The sequence below is a fragment of the Eutrema salsugineum genome, unplaced genomic scaffold (genome assembly GCF_000478725.1).
Source record: "Eutrema salsugineum unplaced genomic scaffold, Eutsalg1_0 scaffold_2, whole genome shotgun sequence".
NCBI lineage: Eukaryota > Viridiplantae > Streptophyta > Magnoliopsida > Brassicales > Brassicaceae > Eutrema > Eutrema salsugineum.
Window position 1 is genome coordinate 9,371,784 of NW_006256829.1, and position 16,001 is coordinate 9,387,784.

The following is a 16,001-nucleotide window of genomic DNA, read 5'->3' on the forward strand; positions in this document are numbered from 1 at the left end:
TTTTTTTAAATTACACAAACTGATTTGTATTCAGTACAATTAAAAAAAAAAAGTATTCCTTTGGTGATTTGAATCTACAACATTACAACATTCTTCATCGAATCTTACACATTCTTAGTATCACTTAATCTTTTAAAACAATAATATAAAGCTTTTAAAATGAATAAAAGTTTATAAAAGAAATCAGAAAAGACTCTTGAACAGGCAATCTTCAAAAGGGTATATATAGTGTTTGATCTCAAGCCAATAGATCAGTCATGATGGGACGGTGATGGCAAACGGCTCGTAACGGCACGAGCTTACGCATAGCCATCCCAGGATTCTCTGTCATATCAATTTCCTCACCGTTGACTTTTTCCCAGTCAAAGCATTGAATCAACGATCCTAAAGCCAATGACACCATCCTCTGTCCCAAAGCCGCACCGGGACACGTCCTCCGTCCATTCCCGAACATCATAAGCTTATTAGTGTTCGCAGCTGCTTGGTCTTCGAACCGCTCTGGCATGAACCTCTCGGGCTCATCCCAAAGCTTCGGGTCTCTCTGGATGGCCCAAGAATTCACTAGTACAATCGTGCCACGTGGTATGTCGTATCCACCAACCTTGAGGTCTTCAGAAGGTGTACGCGGGACAAGGAGCGGTGCGGCCGGACACAACCGAAAGGTCTCGTAAACTATGTTTTGGAGGTAAGGGAGATTCACAATGTCCGGTTCGTTGATCAAACGTTCTTGTCCAATCTTCTCGTCTATCTCAGCTTTGGCCTTTTTCATCACTTCAGGGTTTTTCAACAAATTCGCCATGGCCCATTCTAGCGTCACGGCTGCTGTATCCGTCCCCGCAAGCATCATACTCTATAATACATACATTCAAATCATCCACAATTTGTTAGTCCATCTATATATACACATATTTTTGTAAATATAATAAGTAATATACACAAACCATCTCTCTTCTCTCAAAAGTTAACTAAAACTCAAAATATTGATGTTTAATTGGAAGAGAGAAAAAAGACATTATGTTGTAGTATGTATGTGATTTTTTAGGTTGATGGTATGTGTGAATATACTTACGAGCATAAGGCCTTTGATGATGACGTCACTGTAATACTTGGGTTGGTCTTGTTGTAAAGACAACAAATGACTAAGCATTGTGTTGCTCTCTCCATCTCTTCGGCAATCGTCGAGCAGTCGCTGCAAGAAAGTGTCCATGGCTTCGCCGAGTGCTTTCACTTTCTTCTCGTAGCCGTGTCCGAACACTTTCAGAATCGGTAGATAATCTCCAGGATGGCTCGCACCACTATTGTCGTTGATCTGTGTCACTAGTTTCTTAAACAGATTCGCTTCTTCCTTGTTGTGAACCTTCAAAGAAATAATCATTTAAGAAAAAATAATTAGTCTAAATAATCCACCATAAAAAAGTAGGGAACAAACAAAATACATATAGGCCGCATATGTTTGGTAGGTAAATATTTAATAATTTTCTCCAAGAACAGTAAAAGTGTGAAAAGAATAGTAAATTGATTAGTATGAAACGTAATTATATGTTTATTTATAATTAAACAAACCTCGTCTCCGTAGTAGCGTCTCCCTGTGACCATACGGACAATATTATTGAACGTTAAATCGGCAAGAAGAGGTTCAAGCTCAACGACACGACCATTATGGTCACGTAAGAGTTTTGTGAGCAACCGTCGGATCTCGTCTCTACGGACGGAGAGGAAGCCGGTGAGACGGTGAGAGGAAAGGATCTCGAGAGAGCAAATACGGCGGAGATTACGCCAATGGTCGCCGTAAGCGGCGGTTCCAATCGTGGTGTAATCGTAGGCTACGTATTTGGCGGTTAGAAAATGCGGCCGGTTTGTTAAAACGACGTCGTTTTGACCTGTGAAGCATTCTCTGACGAGGGGTAAAGAAGAGATCACGACGACTTGGCGAGAGCCGTAGAGGAGGGAGAAGATATCGCCGTATTTTGCTGCGAAGCGACGGAAGAGACGGTGAACCGGCGGTTTCACAAGGTGGAGATTGCCGACGATGGGAAACGGAGTTGGTCCTGGCGGGAGATTAAAACGCTTCGTTTTGGATGAGAATATGAATTTGTATGCTAAGAGAAACAGAACGAGTGGGAATAAAACCAAAAAGAAATCCATTTTTTTTTTGTTTTTTTTTTTGGATTTGGTTTTGCTGTATGAGCTCACAAAGGTTTTAAGTGATGAAGGTTTGTGGTTTAGTATATATGTCTATATATATATATATATATGGATTGGTTTATGAAAACAAAATAAAATAAAGAGTGCATGATTTGAACGTTGACTCTTGAGTTTCAATTTCTTGTATGTACATAATGAATCAAACTTCTCAAGTGATAGTAACTTGTTTGGACGGAAAAAAATAATTATTCTTTCATACGACTTTTCTTTGACTTTGACTGGTTATTGTAATGTGTGGTTTACTATGGCGGTCCACCAGAAAAAAAGTGGACATAAGATTTATAAGAACGTATGCAAATATGCAGTGGATTTATTGTTTGACACTAGTCCGAAAGATCATAGGGTGAGTCTTCAATCTACTTGAAATGAATTGAGTTTTTAGAAAATTTTATTTTACATGATTTTGAAAGATCTTGGATAAATTAAAATAATAATATTATGATAGAATTTATAATAATAATAATAAAATAACGGAAATTAACAAATACTACAATAGAGTTTAACTGAAGTTACTAAATATTGTAACAAAACTCGATCATTCAGAATTTTTGTATACTCAGGCGAAACTAGTCAATCATAGGAGTATTTTAATAGAATTTATATTCATAATCTAGTGTTATTCAATTAATGATTTTAAATTATGATTTAAATATCAGTGTTATTGGATCTTTTATTTATAGACTATGTTTAAGATAATTTATAGTTTGGTGGTAGTCAAGAAGATTTCAAAAACTTCATTAAAATCTAATATGACTTATTGACTTTTTAAATCTTTGCCTATTAAGTCATTTTAAATGAATTATAATAGAATTTCATCAATAAAAATTCTTACAACAATATCTAAATATATTGAAGAGATTTTAAATACATGAAATTTTGAAGTTGATATTAGAATAAAAAATATTGCAGATTGTAAATTTTCTAGAGAATTTATTATTATGATTGTATCGATTGAGAAATTTGAATTTTGAAACACTTCTTTTTCTTTTTAAACTCATATCGATAAAAAAAGTACCTCATATATACACTTCTTTTAGGTATGTATATATCTAGCAGATTTTCAGATGTAACATTTAGGGGCGGAGGCAGATTAAAGGGTATGAGGTCACATGCCCCCTACTCATTTTTTGTTTTTTTATAAAAATAAATCTTAAGAAAACTGATTTTGTATGGTATTTAAACGAATTAATAGAAAAGTGCCTCCAATTATTAAAAAAAAATGCATTTTTTTGAATATACCTCCAATAAAAAAAATATTCTACATCCGCCACTGGTAATGATGAGATACAAGAAAATACGATATGTGTTATCCACCTTCTTAGCATATTTTATAATTACTGCCGCCGTGAAAATAAATAATACTCATACAACAAAACGTATAATAAAATCGGATAAGAAAGATAGGTGTGATTACTGATCCACATGCATAAGATTACAAGGTATTAATTACAAGCCCCCCTTTACGACTTTCTCAAACATGGCTGCTCTTAAAGGTTTAAATACAATAATTATAAATGGTGGGTCGAAGGTGATGACGAATGTTCATTCTTTAACATAGAACAAATTATTATATATATGTACAAAATTGACAAAAACAATAAAAAAAATAAAAAAAATAGAGTATTGTTCTTCATTAAAGTATATATAAACTGTAAAGTCTGCAAGAATTCAAGCTGTACGTCCCATTAATTTACGTATGTATAATGCAACCGGCTCGCGCCCGCCAGGCCGCCACTGTACTTCGTCAGAAAAGATGAAAAAAAAAGAGAGTTGACTTTTAAGTTTTAATGATGGATCGTAACATGATAATTATCATGAATGTGTATAAGAAATAATTTTGTGAATTACTTTTTTTCTTAAGAATTTTACTATGACCGAAAGAAACTACGTGGAGATGCTAGTTTGAAAACTACGTGGAGATGCTAGTTTGTTTCAATATTGTCGAAAAAGTGGGTTTTGACAAGAGAGAAAATCGACTCCACTTTACCAAAAACTGATTTATCGTTTTTATTCATCCGTGAATAATAACAAAATAAATTCGCAATAGCTACGAAATTTCAGACAAATTGGGACCACATTTTTGTGGATGTTTATTATTTTTTGTTGTGAAGTTTTTTGGATGTATATTATTTTTTTGGGGAAGTTTTTTGGATGTATTTGCTACTACAAATTTACAAATTTCGTAGCAATTTAATTGAATTGAAAAACTTGTATTTTTATTTTCCTGCGTCATGGCGTCATCTATGGCTATCAGGTATGGCGACAACGAGTTCTGGTTCGACAGTAATTCAGCGATGGTGATATGGTTTAGGTTTAGCCCATAATATATGGGGTTAGATGGGTCATTAATATGTCAAGAATATATTGTTGACTGACATGTATATTTTTTCTTTTTTTTGTAAAGATATTTCCTAGTAATTTTCCTTAATCTTTCTATGTGAAAAAAAGAGAGATTATAATTTTTCTTTGGATTTATATTTATCAAACTGCTGTAAATTAAAATATCCTTCGTTTTATATAAATGTTATTTTGAAACTTTATTTTTGTTTCATAAAAAAATGTTATTTTGTATTTTCAATGCCAAATTTTAAACAACAAATCCTAATTTCATTTTTGTAAAAAAAGAGGGAGTAGTTACTGATATCTAATTTTAATATAGAAAACACAGATATAAAAACAGTTGATTTTCTTCTTACTTTTTTGTCAACTTTTGTTTTTGTCAATAGTTTGATTTGCTTCTTTGTTCAAGTCCACAGTTGTGATGATAATGCAACTTGGAGGTAGTAAAAATGACCCGCCATCCTAGGTTGGCTTATGTGGGCCAAATTTAAGTTTTTGCCCTTTGCATTATACAGTTCAAGGTCTCGTTATATTGTCCAAACCTAATTAGTATTTCATTTTATCGTCAAACTCATTGTGTTAAATTGGATAAACAAACTTACTAGATAGTTTCACAGAGAGAAATATACAAACCTGTAAAGGTTAATTAATAACAATCCCACCAAAGGGATAATACAAGCCCAACGTGGGGAAACTGGCCTTTAAGTAAAGGTCAGCTAAAGCTCCTAGATTGAACAGAGCAAATCCCATTTCGAGATTTCAAAATCATTTCGGTTCGGAAGAACCTCTTAGATTCCATTTTCCCAGTACGAAATTGATTTAAGACATATCCTCGCGAGTTTTCCTGTAGTGACGAGATCATGACAATTAACATAAGAGCTAAATATAGAGCCAAAAAAAATCTAGTAGACATTTCGACCACAAAAATCTAGTAGACACTAGTAGACGAATTACATTACATATAAGAGGATAAGCATGGTGGTCATTGTTACCAAGTATTACTTGATTCAGTTGTTGCGGTCAAATCAGGTAATCACCTATAGTATTTTATTAGTTCTGAAACATAAAATGCAAAAGGTAGAACAAATGGGATGTGATTAAAATGAAAAATTAGATATATATTTCTAACCCACGATGAAAAGTTGCATATGAATTTTAAAATCTTTAGCCAGGTTATAAAGTTCGTTTTTATTTTTACTCATATATTATCACTTTCCTAACGATTATAATACCTAAAAAGTTCTCAATATGAATAAAAATATTTCCACCGTAATTGGTAAAGGATTTTGAGATAGTGACTAAACAATACAAGAAAACGTATGGTGTTTAGGAAAATGTGATCTGTATCTATCCGTATTTTATGGGAATATCCAATTTATTGACAATATGTGGTCAAGTATTCTTTTGTTTTCGTCGTGTTTTAACCACAATTCTCTTTCCTAGTTCTTACTAATTCAATAACAAGACTTTCTTTTTTGGTTTCCTTTATATAATATACCCAAGGTACCTAACAAGCCTATCATACTCACGTTTAGTTCACTTGTCCAACTATAGGTTAGGCCATCTCCAACACGGTATTATCCACGGTACGTCAGTGGGCTTGAAGGGGTAGAATGCAAATAAAAAAAACTTTGGGCCGAATTATTTGAACGTACCGTCTCTTTCAAATGAGACCGACGAGCCCGTCTCAAGCCAGTATCGTTGATGATGTGGCGCAAGGTGAGTGGCTGGAATGAAAAGGAAAGTGGTGTGTTTTTCGTTTTTTTTTGTCCGTCTCATTTTGTTTTCGAGAGAGAAATCGAGTGGTTTTCCCTGAGTATTTTCCTGTCACCGCCCAGTAGCACCATCCATAAGGTTCTCACAAAAATTCATGAGATGCTGAACAACCCAACATTGGGTGAGGGAGAGTACTACGATGAAAATATAGCAAAGATGTACAAGGAAGACAGGTCGGGATTTGATGGAAGAGCTCGGGAATGGACGTTGGAGCACGCTAGTGCTAGGGTTTAGTTCATCTATCTTTATCTTTTATGTTAAAAATTGTAGTTTAAATTATGGTATTTCATGTTCAACATATTTTATAGTTTGACTTTATCAATATTATGGTATTTCATGTTCAACATATGTTCAAAAATTGTATGTTTGAATTTTTTCTTAATTACAAAAAATTAATCTAGATGAACCAACCCTTAAATTGGGGATCAGGGTTGGAGGAGTATAAAACATGGAGCTCTTCCCAATAAAAAAAATGTTAAACGAAATTAAAAAATGCTAAGAGACCCAAACTGGATATCAGCATTGGTGATGCTCTTATATCACTGGTGGTAGAACGATTCCAGGATTTAACAACCCCATCGAATATGCAATGAACATAAATTTATAAAGAAATTTAACTTAACTTCTGTAGTTATATTTACAGCATTTGAAATTAATGAACACAAAGACAAAAATACAAATCACATTTTCTTCAACAGGTTTAAGATATATTGGTATCACTTTGTCGATCTTTCCTTTGTAAATTCATTATTATAACGTAAGTACACCAATACTCATTATTTACTAGTCAGTAGTCACACAAATATCAACTCCATACATCTGTTTCCACGAGCTCAAACAAGTAACAATCACACCTATTGACTGGTGAGCTATATGAGGAATACAGAATTGTAACATTTTATACCAATCATCTTATTGTTCTACATAAAGTTCTATTCTGTGTTCTATACTTTAGTGATACATTCTTTCTAATTTTTGTTGGTTCTTAGTTTTGTTTTAAAATGACTCGCATTCTAATCATCCTTGCAAAACCTAACTTTTACAATAGAACTAGATAAATATCCGTGTATACACACGGGTTTTCTTTCAATTAATAATTTTTAATTTAATATTTTGGAAATTTATGTTGCGATTATCTAAGTTTGGTGTTTTATTTGATATGTGCATAACATTTTTACAGAATAAAAAAGTTAACATGCTAATTCTAAAATTGAGAAACTAATTATATGAATTCATTATTGTTGATAAAATTTCAATTGTAGTTGTCGACATGTAGTAATCTTTAAACAATCTCTATTTCTCCGCTGGCTCGTATAGAGTCGCTTAAAAATTCATCTAGATCTTCTATTTGAACTAAACCACTGGCCACTATAATTGTTCTTTCAAAGAACTATTTTGGTCACCGTGCACTCCATTAGTAGGCTCAATGATCCTCTCATTCCACATAGATACTGTGTTCATAGCTTCTTCAACTTTCTTATACAACTCGGCTCTCTTTAACTCTTTCTCCATTTCATTTTCTGTGATTTACTCAGAGATTTCTTCTCAGATTTATAACCCTCCAATTCCAGTTTCTCTCTCATTTCCCTCACTTCCAAAACCGCACATTTTCTTTCTAAATCCCTAACTTTCTTCTCAATCTCAGCTCTCGCTTTCCTCAACCTCTCTCCTTCCTCATAGCTTTCAAACCTCTCACCTTTCTTTGTTAACCCTTTTTTGGATCATTGTACATTCACTTCATGGTGTTGTTAAATATATAAAGGCTCTAGTCTCCCAAAATATCAACCAGAAATTCAAAAGAGTAATTGAAGTGTTACCTTTATGAAATTGGTATAAACTGGGGTATGATAAATTTACATGAAAATCAACCAGTTCAGAAAAGTTGATGAGCTTAAAAGAGATTTTTATAACTTGACGTGCTTTGAGATATTTAAAAGCCAGCATTTCTCCATTCTAACGTCATCTTTGTTCCCTAAATCAATGCTGTTCTTATCTCAGTGTCATATTTGCTAGTGATCTGATCTTTTAATCAAGTCCCACTACATCATCAACTGAAGCATAAGAAATAAAGACTTATACACATGAGGCTGCAAATTCAAAAAGATCAAAAAAGTGAAACTATGATAATTAACGATGAATCAGAAGAGAAAGTAAAATTTCATTTACATGAAACTTCAAAGCTTTTGCTTGTTTTGAGCTGTGGACATTTCTTTTGTTTTTACCAAAGATATGTGAAAACCCAACAAATAGATTGTAAGAAATTTTTTTCCTGCGACATTTCTCTTCTTGCACTTCAAGTCGGATTATTTACTCCACTTTTGATGCTACTAATTAGTTTTTGCAAAATTAATACGACATAGAGAATTGAGGTTGAATTAATCTGATTAGTAATTTGAGTCATTTGACCATTAATTAATGAATAAGAATTTGAGTTTGTTTTTAAAGCTGATATGTCAAAATAATAAGAACTGATGTGTCAAGTTTGTGAGACACAACCCACTCTTTATATAATAGATTTGGGCATACTAATTTTCAACAATAATAACGTTTCTACTGATTGTATCCTCTTTCTCGATATCCAATCAAATATTTTTTTCAGAAAAAATAAAAACAAACCTATGGACGTGAAACTACGCCGTTTCGTAGGACCAAAACTATTCTCAGCTCAAAACCAATCCCAGATTCCCAGCTCAACGACACCCAAAAAAAAACACAGAGACGAGAATACAAATTGATTCGATTTGTCGAAAGAAAAAAAAAAGCGACAAAAGTTTTTGCAATATTAATCGTATTCGTTGTTTTCCTCATTAAAATCCAATTGTTTTGTTTCTTTGCACCAAATCGAAGATTGGATGAAGCAAGAGCGTTGTGTAAAACATGGCGATTTCTGAAGAAATCCAGAGAGCGAAAACTCAAGACCCGTGCGCTTCCAACGTCACGCCGCCTGGAGATCACCGGTTCGAGAAGCTTCGCGGTGTCCGATGGCGAATAAACCTTGGAATTTTGCCATCTTCTCCTTCCTCCACCATCGATGAGCTTCGCAGAGTAACCGCTGATTCCAGAAGAAGGTTTTGACTTTCCCTACATTTTCACCATTCATTGTAGTTAGAAGAACGATTGGAGATTTTGGGTTTTTGGGCTTGTGTTTCTTCGCAATTTGTTAGCTCCAGATTCAGACTCTGGTAAATTTCATTAGTATCTCGGAAAAGTAAAGTTATGATCTTTATACGCTGTTTCTTAGATATGCTGCATTGAGAAGACGACTCTTAATTGATCCACATTTCCCCAAGAAAGGAATCAATTCTCCAGATCTAACGATTGATAATCCTTTATCACAAAATCCTGGTAAAAAACAATACTTCTCAGTGAGATTGCGATACATTCAATTGCATTATTCTCCAATGTAGTAATCATATCTAAGTCTTGGTGTTGTGTAGATAGTACTTGGGGAAGATTCTTCCGTAACGCAGAGCTGGAGAAAACACTCGATCAAGATCTTTCACGGTTGTATCCAGAACATGGAAGTTACTTTCAATCCTCTGGATGTCAAGGGATGCTAAGACGGATACTTCTCTTGTGGTGTTTGAAGCATCCAGAGATTGGTTATAGACAAGGTTTGATTCGATAACTTAATTTGGATAGTTTTTCTCGAAAGAAGTTATGTGATTTAAACTTCGATTATGGTGTTTTAGGGATGCATGAATTATTGGCTCCTTTACTTTATGTTCTTCAAGTGGATGTACAATACCTCACGGAAGTGAGATCAAACTATGAAGATCAGTTCATTGATTTGTTTGACGAGCTAGCCTTTCAAGAACGTGATTCTGCTGCTTACGATTTCGATATAAAAAAGGTTCTTGATGATTCCATGGAAGAAGAAGAAGAAGAAGGAGACGAGAACGCTCCACACTATGGAAGCACCAAGAAGAAAAAACCAAAGAGTTTCGATGAACTCGACGCCGAGACACAGACCGCTGTGCTGTTGAGCGATGCGTATGGAGCAGAAGGCGAACTAGGAATCGTCCTCTCTGAGAAATTCATGGAACACGACGCGTACTCCATGTTTGACGCTCTCATGTACGGTGGATCCTCCATTGGCTCGGTTTCCGTGGCTAATTTTTTCGTGTACTCTGCTCCAAATGATTCAGTCACGGGACTACCTCCTGTGATAGAAGCTTCTGCAGCATTGTATCATTTACTGTCTCTTGTCGACGCTTCTCTTCACAGCCATCTAGTCGAGCTCGGGGTTGAGCCGCAGTACTTTGCGCTCCGTTGGCTACGTGTTTTGTTCGGTAGAGAGTTTCCACTGAACAATCTGTTGATCGTGTGGGATGAGATATTCTCTGCTGACAATTCCGAGGTAGAGAGAGGCGTTGAGGCTGGTTTAGGGTTTGAGTTCAGGATCCTTAGCTCTCCTCGGGGAGCTCTGGTCACAGGAATGGCGGTTTCGATGATACTCTACCTGAGATCATCGCTGTTAGCAACTGAAAACGCAACTTCCTCTCTCAAGAGGTTACTGAACTTTCCCGAGGAGATCGATCTGAGTAAAGTTATCGAAAAGGCCAAGTCTTTGCAGAGTCTTGCTCTGGAAATCAATGCTCGTCGTGATTTGATACCTAAAGGTCCGAGAAAATCGACGAGAGGTCACAGCTTATCGGTTGATTCGATTTCACTTGGTTCTTGTTCACCTGTGGGAATAGTACCTGAGAGCTACTGGGAAGAGAAGTGGAGAGTTTTGAACAGCGCGGAAGAAGAAGAAAGGAAGAAGAAAGCGTCGCAGAGACCAAAAGCAGGGAGAAAGAGTTGGTCGGAGAGAGTGAAGCTAAGGCTTTCGAGGACCGAATCTGAACCATCACCTGCTGAAGCAAATAAAACCGGGAACAAGCCGCCTATTAGACGTAGTTTACTCGATGATTTATCACGGGAAAAGGAGATTGAGCCTCCCGAGTTCACAAACACGGATACTGATATCGAACGCTCGTCTACAGTATCTGATTCACCGAGCGCTGATTATGAGGATAACAGTTCCGATATAGGCAGAAGCGAGAAGAACTACGCGGATTTGCCTCTTCCGGTTCGTGAGAGCGAGTCAGTGGCGAAATCAGGGACTAGTAACTCCACGGAGAGGAAGACATTTTCGGGTAAGTTTCAGAGGCTATGGTGGTTAGGGAGAAGCTCGTCAGGGGAGGAGACCTCTGAGACTAAAGAAGCTAAACCGCTAGATCCTGAAGCCAAACCGGTAGATCCTGAAGCCAAACCGAGAGATCCTGAAACTAAACCAATAGATCCTGAAGACGAAAAGACCAATTCGGATTCAACAGCAGATAATGGAGATGCATTAAAGAATACAGGACAGTCCATACTTGAACATGTTAAGGTAAGATTTCGTGGTTTGAGTAACGGATTCAATTATTATGAACCAAAATTAAGCATGATTGACCCTCTTTTTTTTTTGAATGTTTTGGTATCAGGTGATAGAGTCGGTGTTGGAGTTAGGTTCACCGGAGATTGTGACTGAGAACGGAAGACTAACAATTGAAGAAGCTCTTAAAGAACTTCGTAGACTTGGACATAAGTTGTTGTCGGAAATGTAAAGTTTATTTGTAAACTACATAATTTCATTTGTATCATTTTGTAATCTGAAAATTCATTTGTCTCTGTATGTGTGTGTGAGAGAGAGCGTGTAATTGTGTTGTATATATGAGAAATTTTGAAGAGGGTTTTGGGTTTTTTTTAGCAGTGATAGAATTTGAGATATAGGTTTCTTCTAGCACAAGGGACATGAGTTTCTTGGGATATTTTTTAGCCCTAACGGTTTCGACGGTTTATAAATGCCGAGGGAGGTCAAGAATGCATTAAATTATAATTTTCCCTCCTTTCTTTTTTGTCCCGGACCGTTAATTCTATCCGTTGATATAGTTTGCTAAAAATAGTTAGCTGAACATACGAGTCTTCCGCATATGAAAAAGACTAATTTAGTAAATGGTTTTATGCAGAAATCAAGAAAATGGATAATTTTTGGTTTCTATTTTTTTGAATATTCTAAAAAGCACAAAGGAATATATAATAAGGTCTATTAAGCTGAAATAAATATTAAATTACGGGAAAAAAAGGAGAAGAAAAATTCTGACAATGTAAAGAGTCTTAATAATACTAGAAAAGAATAAATGAATTAATAGCCTGAAATCGAATTTAAATAAAAAAACAAGAGACGAGTTATTGGAGGATGACCCTTTCTACAGTAGCATATGATTATGGTTGTGTTGTTGCTGAGTAGCAGATGAAGGAGGAGCAGGGAGAGCGAGGAAAGGGTCACCAAAAGGATTAGGAGAAGAAGAAGATGAAGGATTTGACGAGAAGTGATGTTGATGATGATAAGGTGGATATTTGTTGTTATAAGGATTTTGATTATTCATCATCATCATTTGTTGTTGTTGCATTGCCATCTGAACATTGGTTGGTGGAGCCATGTTATTAGACATTGCGAAAGGATCTTGTTGCATCCCGAACGGGTTCGGGTTCGATGAGGGTGGTTCTCTGGTTGTAGCCGTGGCTCCAAATCCGTAACCGGCATTGGTTAACTGGATCTGTCTTCTTGCTGTATCGTCTTCGTAGAGACTGTCTAGCAGAAGGTTATCAAATCCTCCGCCCTATAAACAGAGACACCATGTGAGTTGAAATACAAAGTTTTTAATCAATTTGAGAGCAAGTTCGAATGAGAGACTTACAAGTTTTGTTGCTATTGCAGGACGAGGATTGTTGTTATTGTTGCTGTTGTTGTTCTGTGGGGTAACAAGTGCAAGCTCCCAACCACTTCCTCCGGCTTCTATTAAGCTTAGACTCTTAGATGGGGCTGAAGTTTCATGTCCTGCAGAGGAAATGTTCTTTAATTTTAATATCCATATCTTACAATGGTAATGTTTGAGAAAGTTGAGAATTTTTTACTCTACCTGGTGGATATATGGCGAGAGCAAATGCATTGCTTTGCTCTATCTCTGCGGCTTTTGGGTTTATTTCATTCAGACCCTGCACCAATCCAAGGAAAAGGGTCACTTAGTTTTGAGGTTTGGTTTTACAATGTGTAGAGAAGAGGAAGACTCACCAGTAAGTCATCAGTGTCTATCAATGGTGAAGGTTTAGCTTCTTCCTCTTCTTTCTCCTCTTTAGGCTCTTCTTCCTCTTCTTCCAGAAGTGGCTGATCTTTTTCGGTGTTTTCGTTTTGGTTTTCGTCTTCTGCAGGTTCCTCAGGCTGTTCTTCTTCTTGTGGTTCTTCTTCCTCCTCTTTTTCCTGATACTCCTGTAAATATAAACAGAGCAAAACATCAAATCCTCTGTTGATCATCAAACATTAAATGAAACCAAATATTGTGAATATGATGAGCTGAGATTAACTCTTACCAGCTTTTTCTGTACAGAACCACTCTGAGGCGCTTCTTTAATGTACTCTTCCATTGTTGCGAGAAACGATGGAGGAGGCTGAAACCGGTTATTATATAAGTAACAAAACCTTGAGAAGTTAATTACACAACAGTTTTTGCATGTATAAGAACCAAACCTGTCTCAAGGTTGGGAACTGAAAGTTCCTTGCCAGCTCTAGACCTTTGCAGTAATCATAAAACTCAGCCAGATTTTCAGCCTATGCAAAGAAAGAAAAAACATTAGCAAGCAAAGCTTAACAACATATGTTGGAATTAGAAGAAGAAACTGTAGCTGCGGATCACCTGTTGACCAGCTCGTTTGTATATGTTTAGAGCTTTCACTGCATCATGCCTCGTCATCTCAAAGAACTACAGCAACACAGAGAAATATATACAATCTTTGAATAGATAAGCGTAGAGCTGAGCCAAAAAGCAGGAAATGAAACTTTTTTTTTTTTTTAACACAAACCATGTCAACGAGATTAATGATTCCATCATTGATGGCACAGTAGATTTTGAAGCTTTCTTTAAGCACCAAAGCAAGAGCATACTGGATTAGATAGTTGCTATAAGCTGCTCCTTCAGGCTGCAAAACTGAAAACAAATAAGAAGAAATCTTCTCCACCCTAAAAACAAGAAGTAGAAACTCTTTTTTTTTTTTTTTTTTGTTTCGAGTTTGCATATGACTTTACTTGACATCCAATAAGCCGGTAAAGAAGCTGTTGCAACGCAGGTAACTGTTCTAACAGATCTTCACCAGACAACATCCTTGTTCTATGCGTCTATAGAGAGATTGGAAACAACACAAAGATTTATAATGAAAATTTTATTGACTGTTTCTTGATGATGAGAAGAGTCATGAGGGCAACAAACCTTGGAAGCTGCACCTGAACCTTTGGGCAAACGCTCTGCCTCGATGTCATACTTTAAAACCCGATAACATTCAAGCCTCTCTTCTAGAAAGAGTGCGTATGTTCGAACCCAAGCAGAGCAATCCCAAGCTGCATCAAAGAAGACACTTATGATAAGTGAAACATACCCAAAAAAAAAAAAGAAGTCATGCATGAAGAAACGTATATATATATATATAGAGAGAGAAAGATTTGTATTCATTCATTCACCAAGAGGACTTGTGTCGTCTTTGAAGTTGGAAATTCTGAGAATATGTCTTCTGTGAGAGTAATTAAGAAGCTCTTCTCTAAAAGTGGGATCACCTTCTCTCAATGTTCTGTGAATTACTATTAACACTTTCATTGCAACCTGTGCGTTTGTGGAATCAAACGCGATTAATCAATCAAACGCGATTTTGAAAATAATAATATTAATTAGAAAGCTTGAAGAAGGGAAAACTTACAACCCAATTGCGAGTTTTGGATAATCTTTTTGATAATGCATGAATGCAGTAAGCTACATCTGCTCGTGGTTGTATTACAGATGTCGCCGAGAATATTTCTGCAACACGTGAAAATCATCGTTAATTAAAATTAATTTCGCCGATTCACTATTCAATTTCAGGGTTTGATTGATTAATTCGAAGACTTACTACGAACGTGGCGTTCTTTGGGAGGAGATTCGACGTGATTCGTTGCCTTGACGATCGCGATATCTAAATCCTATAACGATCCAATATCAAAAATCACACACCTTTCGTTGGATTTGTCAAAAACGTACATTTCAAATTTCGAAGAAAATGTTGCAAAAGGTGAATCAAGAAAAAAAAGAGAGGAGGGATCTAGACCTTGAATTCGCTGTTGACCTTAGCGAGACCGACGGTGGTGGAATCCTTGAGCGCTCCATAGGCTTTTCTGAAGCTCGTGAACGTTCCCATCCAGCCACACCTTTCTTTTTTTTTTTTTTCTTTTCTTTTTAAAAATAATAAACAATTTAACGTCTCTCTGAATTTCGAAAGTGCTCTGATGGGAAAATGCGGAATAATGAGATGATCAATATGTGATCTGAGTTTTTATGAAGATCTGGGAATGAGGTGATCGAGCGAAGATGATTAGAGAAAGAGAGAAGATGATAGATTAGATTAGATAAATGTGTATTTGTTTAAATGAGGAGGCTGTATGTACAAATAAACGGGAACACGATAACAGACTTTCTTCTTCCTCACCCTCAAAACGTGCGTAACAGAATATCAATGATCTGTATTATTTCCTTTTTCGTTCCCTTTTTTTTCCTTCATTTTTTATTTATAAATATTAAATTATATATTCTCTTGTAGTCGCAAAAGTAATTTTCTAATTGATTTATTTGAAC

At 35.9% G+C, this 16,001-nt stretch overlaps 3 protein-coding genes across 3 annotated transcripts; 1 reads left to right on the forward strand and 2 right to left on the reverse strand.

Moving 5' to 3' along the window:
- Positions 1-45: 45 nt before the first annotated feature.
- Positions 46-2,213, reverse strand: LOC18019379 (cytochrome P450 81F2). The gene is made up of 3 exons (XM_006401165.2): positions 1,564-2,213; positions 1,070-1,357; positions 46-850 (listed from the first exon to the last, which is right to left on the reverse strand). The coding sequence occupies exons 1-3, from the start codon at positions 2,143-2,145 to the stop codon at positions 239-241; spliced, it is 1,482 nt and encodes a 493-aa protein (XP_006401228.1). The 5' UTR covers positions 2,146-2,213; the 3' UTR covers positions 46-238.
- A 6,815-nt stretch (positions 2,214-9,028) lies between these two features.
- LOC18019380 (TBC1 domain family member 5 homolog B) lies at positions 9,029-12,042 on the forward strand. Its single transcript, XM_006401166.2, has 5 exons — positions 9,029-9,389; positions 9,563-9,666; positions 9,759-9,935; positions 10,014-11,698; positions 11,793-12,042. The coding sequence occupies exons 1-5, from the start codon at positions 9,199-9,201 to the stop codon at positions 11,913-11,915; spliced, it is 2,280 nt and encodes a 759-aa protein (XP_006401229.1). The 5' UTR covers positions 9,029-9,198; the 3' UTR covers positions 11,916-12,042.
- A 515-nt stretch (positions 12,043-12,557) lies between these two features.
- LOC18019381 (putative clathrin assembly protein At5g57200) lies at positions 12,558-15,567 on the reverse strand. Its single transcript, XM_006401167.1, has 14 exons — positions 15,478-15,567; positions 15,283-15,352; positions 15,094-15,191; positions 14,861-14,999; positions 14,613-14,740; positions 14,432-14,521; positions 14,209-14,325; positions 14,043-14,108; positions 13,877-13,957; positions 13,720-13,797; positions 13,424-13,618; positions 13,272-13,347; positions 13,050-13,189; positions 12,558-12,971 (listed from the first exon to the last, which is right to left on the reverse strand). Exons 1-14 carry the CDS (start codon positions 15,565-15,567, stop codon positions 12,558-12,560), a joined length of 1,782 nt encoding a protein of 593 aa, XP_006401230.1.
- Positions 15,568-16,001: the final 434 nt, after the last annotated feature.

Coding starts and splice junctions, on each gene's coding strand:
- LOC18019380 (XM_006401166.2), top strand. CDS start 9,199: ATGGCGATTTCTGAAGAAATCCAGAGAGCGAAAACTCAAGACCCGTGC. Junction 9,390..9,562: donor ACCGCTGATTCCAGAAGAAG/GTTTTGACTTTC, acceptor GCTGTTTCTTAG/ATATGCTGCATTGAGAAGAC. Junction 9,667..9,758: donor TCCTTTATCACAAAATCCTG/GTAAAAAACAAT, acceptor GGTGTTGTGTAG/ATAGTACTTGGGGAAGATTC.
- LOC18019381 (XM_006401167.1), bottom strand. CDS start 15,567: ATGGGAACGTTCACGAGCTTCAGAAAAGCCTATGGAGCGCTCAAGGAT. Junction 14,326..14,431: donor ACCGGCTTATTGGATGTCAA/GTAAAGTCATAT, acceptor TCAGTTTTGCAG/CCTGAAGGAGCAGCTTATAG. Junction 14,109..14,208: donor TCATTAATCTCGTTGACATG/GTTTGTGTTAAA, acceptor GTGTTGCTGTAG/TTCTTTGAGATGACGAGGCA.
- LOC18019379 (XM_006401165.2), bottom strand. CDS start 2,145: ATGGATTTCTTTTTGGTTTTATTCCCACTCGTTCTGTTTCTCTTAGCA. Junction 1,358..1,563: donor GACGCTACTACGGAGACGAG/GTTTGTTTAATT, acceptor ATTTCTTTGAAG/GTTCACAACAAGGAAGAAGC. Junction 851..1,069: donor TCATCAAAGGCCTTATGCTC/GTAAGTATATTC, acceptor TATGTATTATAG/AGTATGATGCTTGCGGGGAC.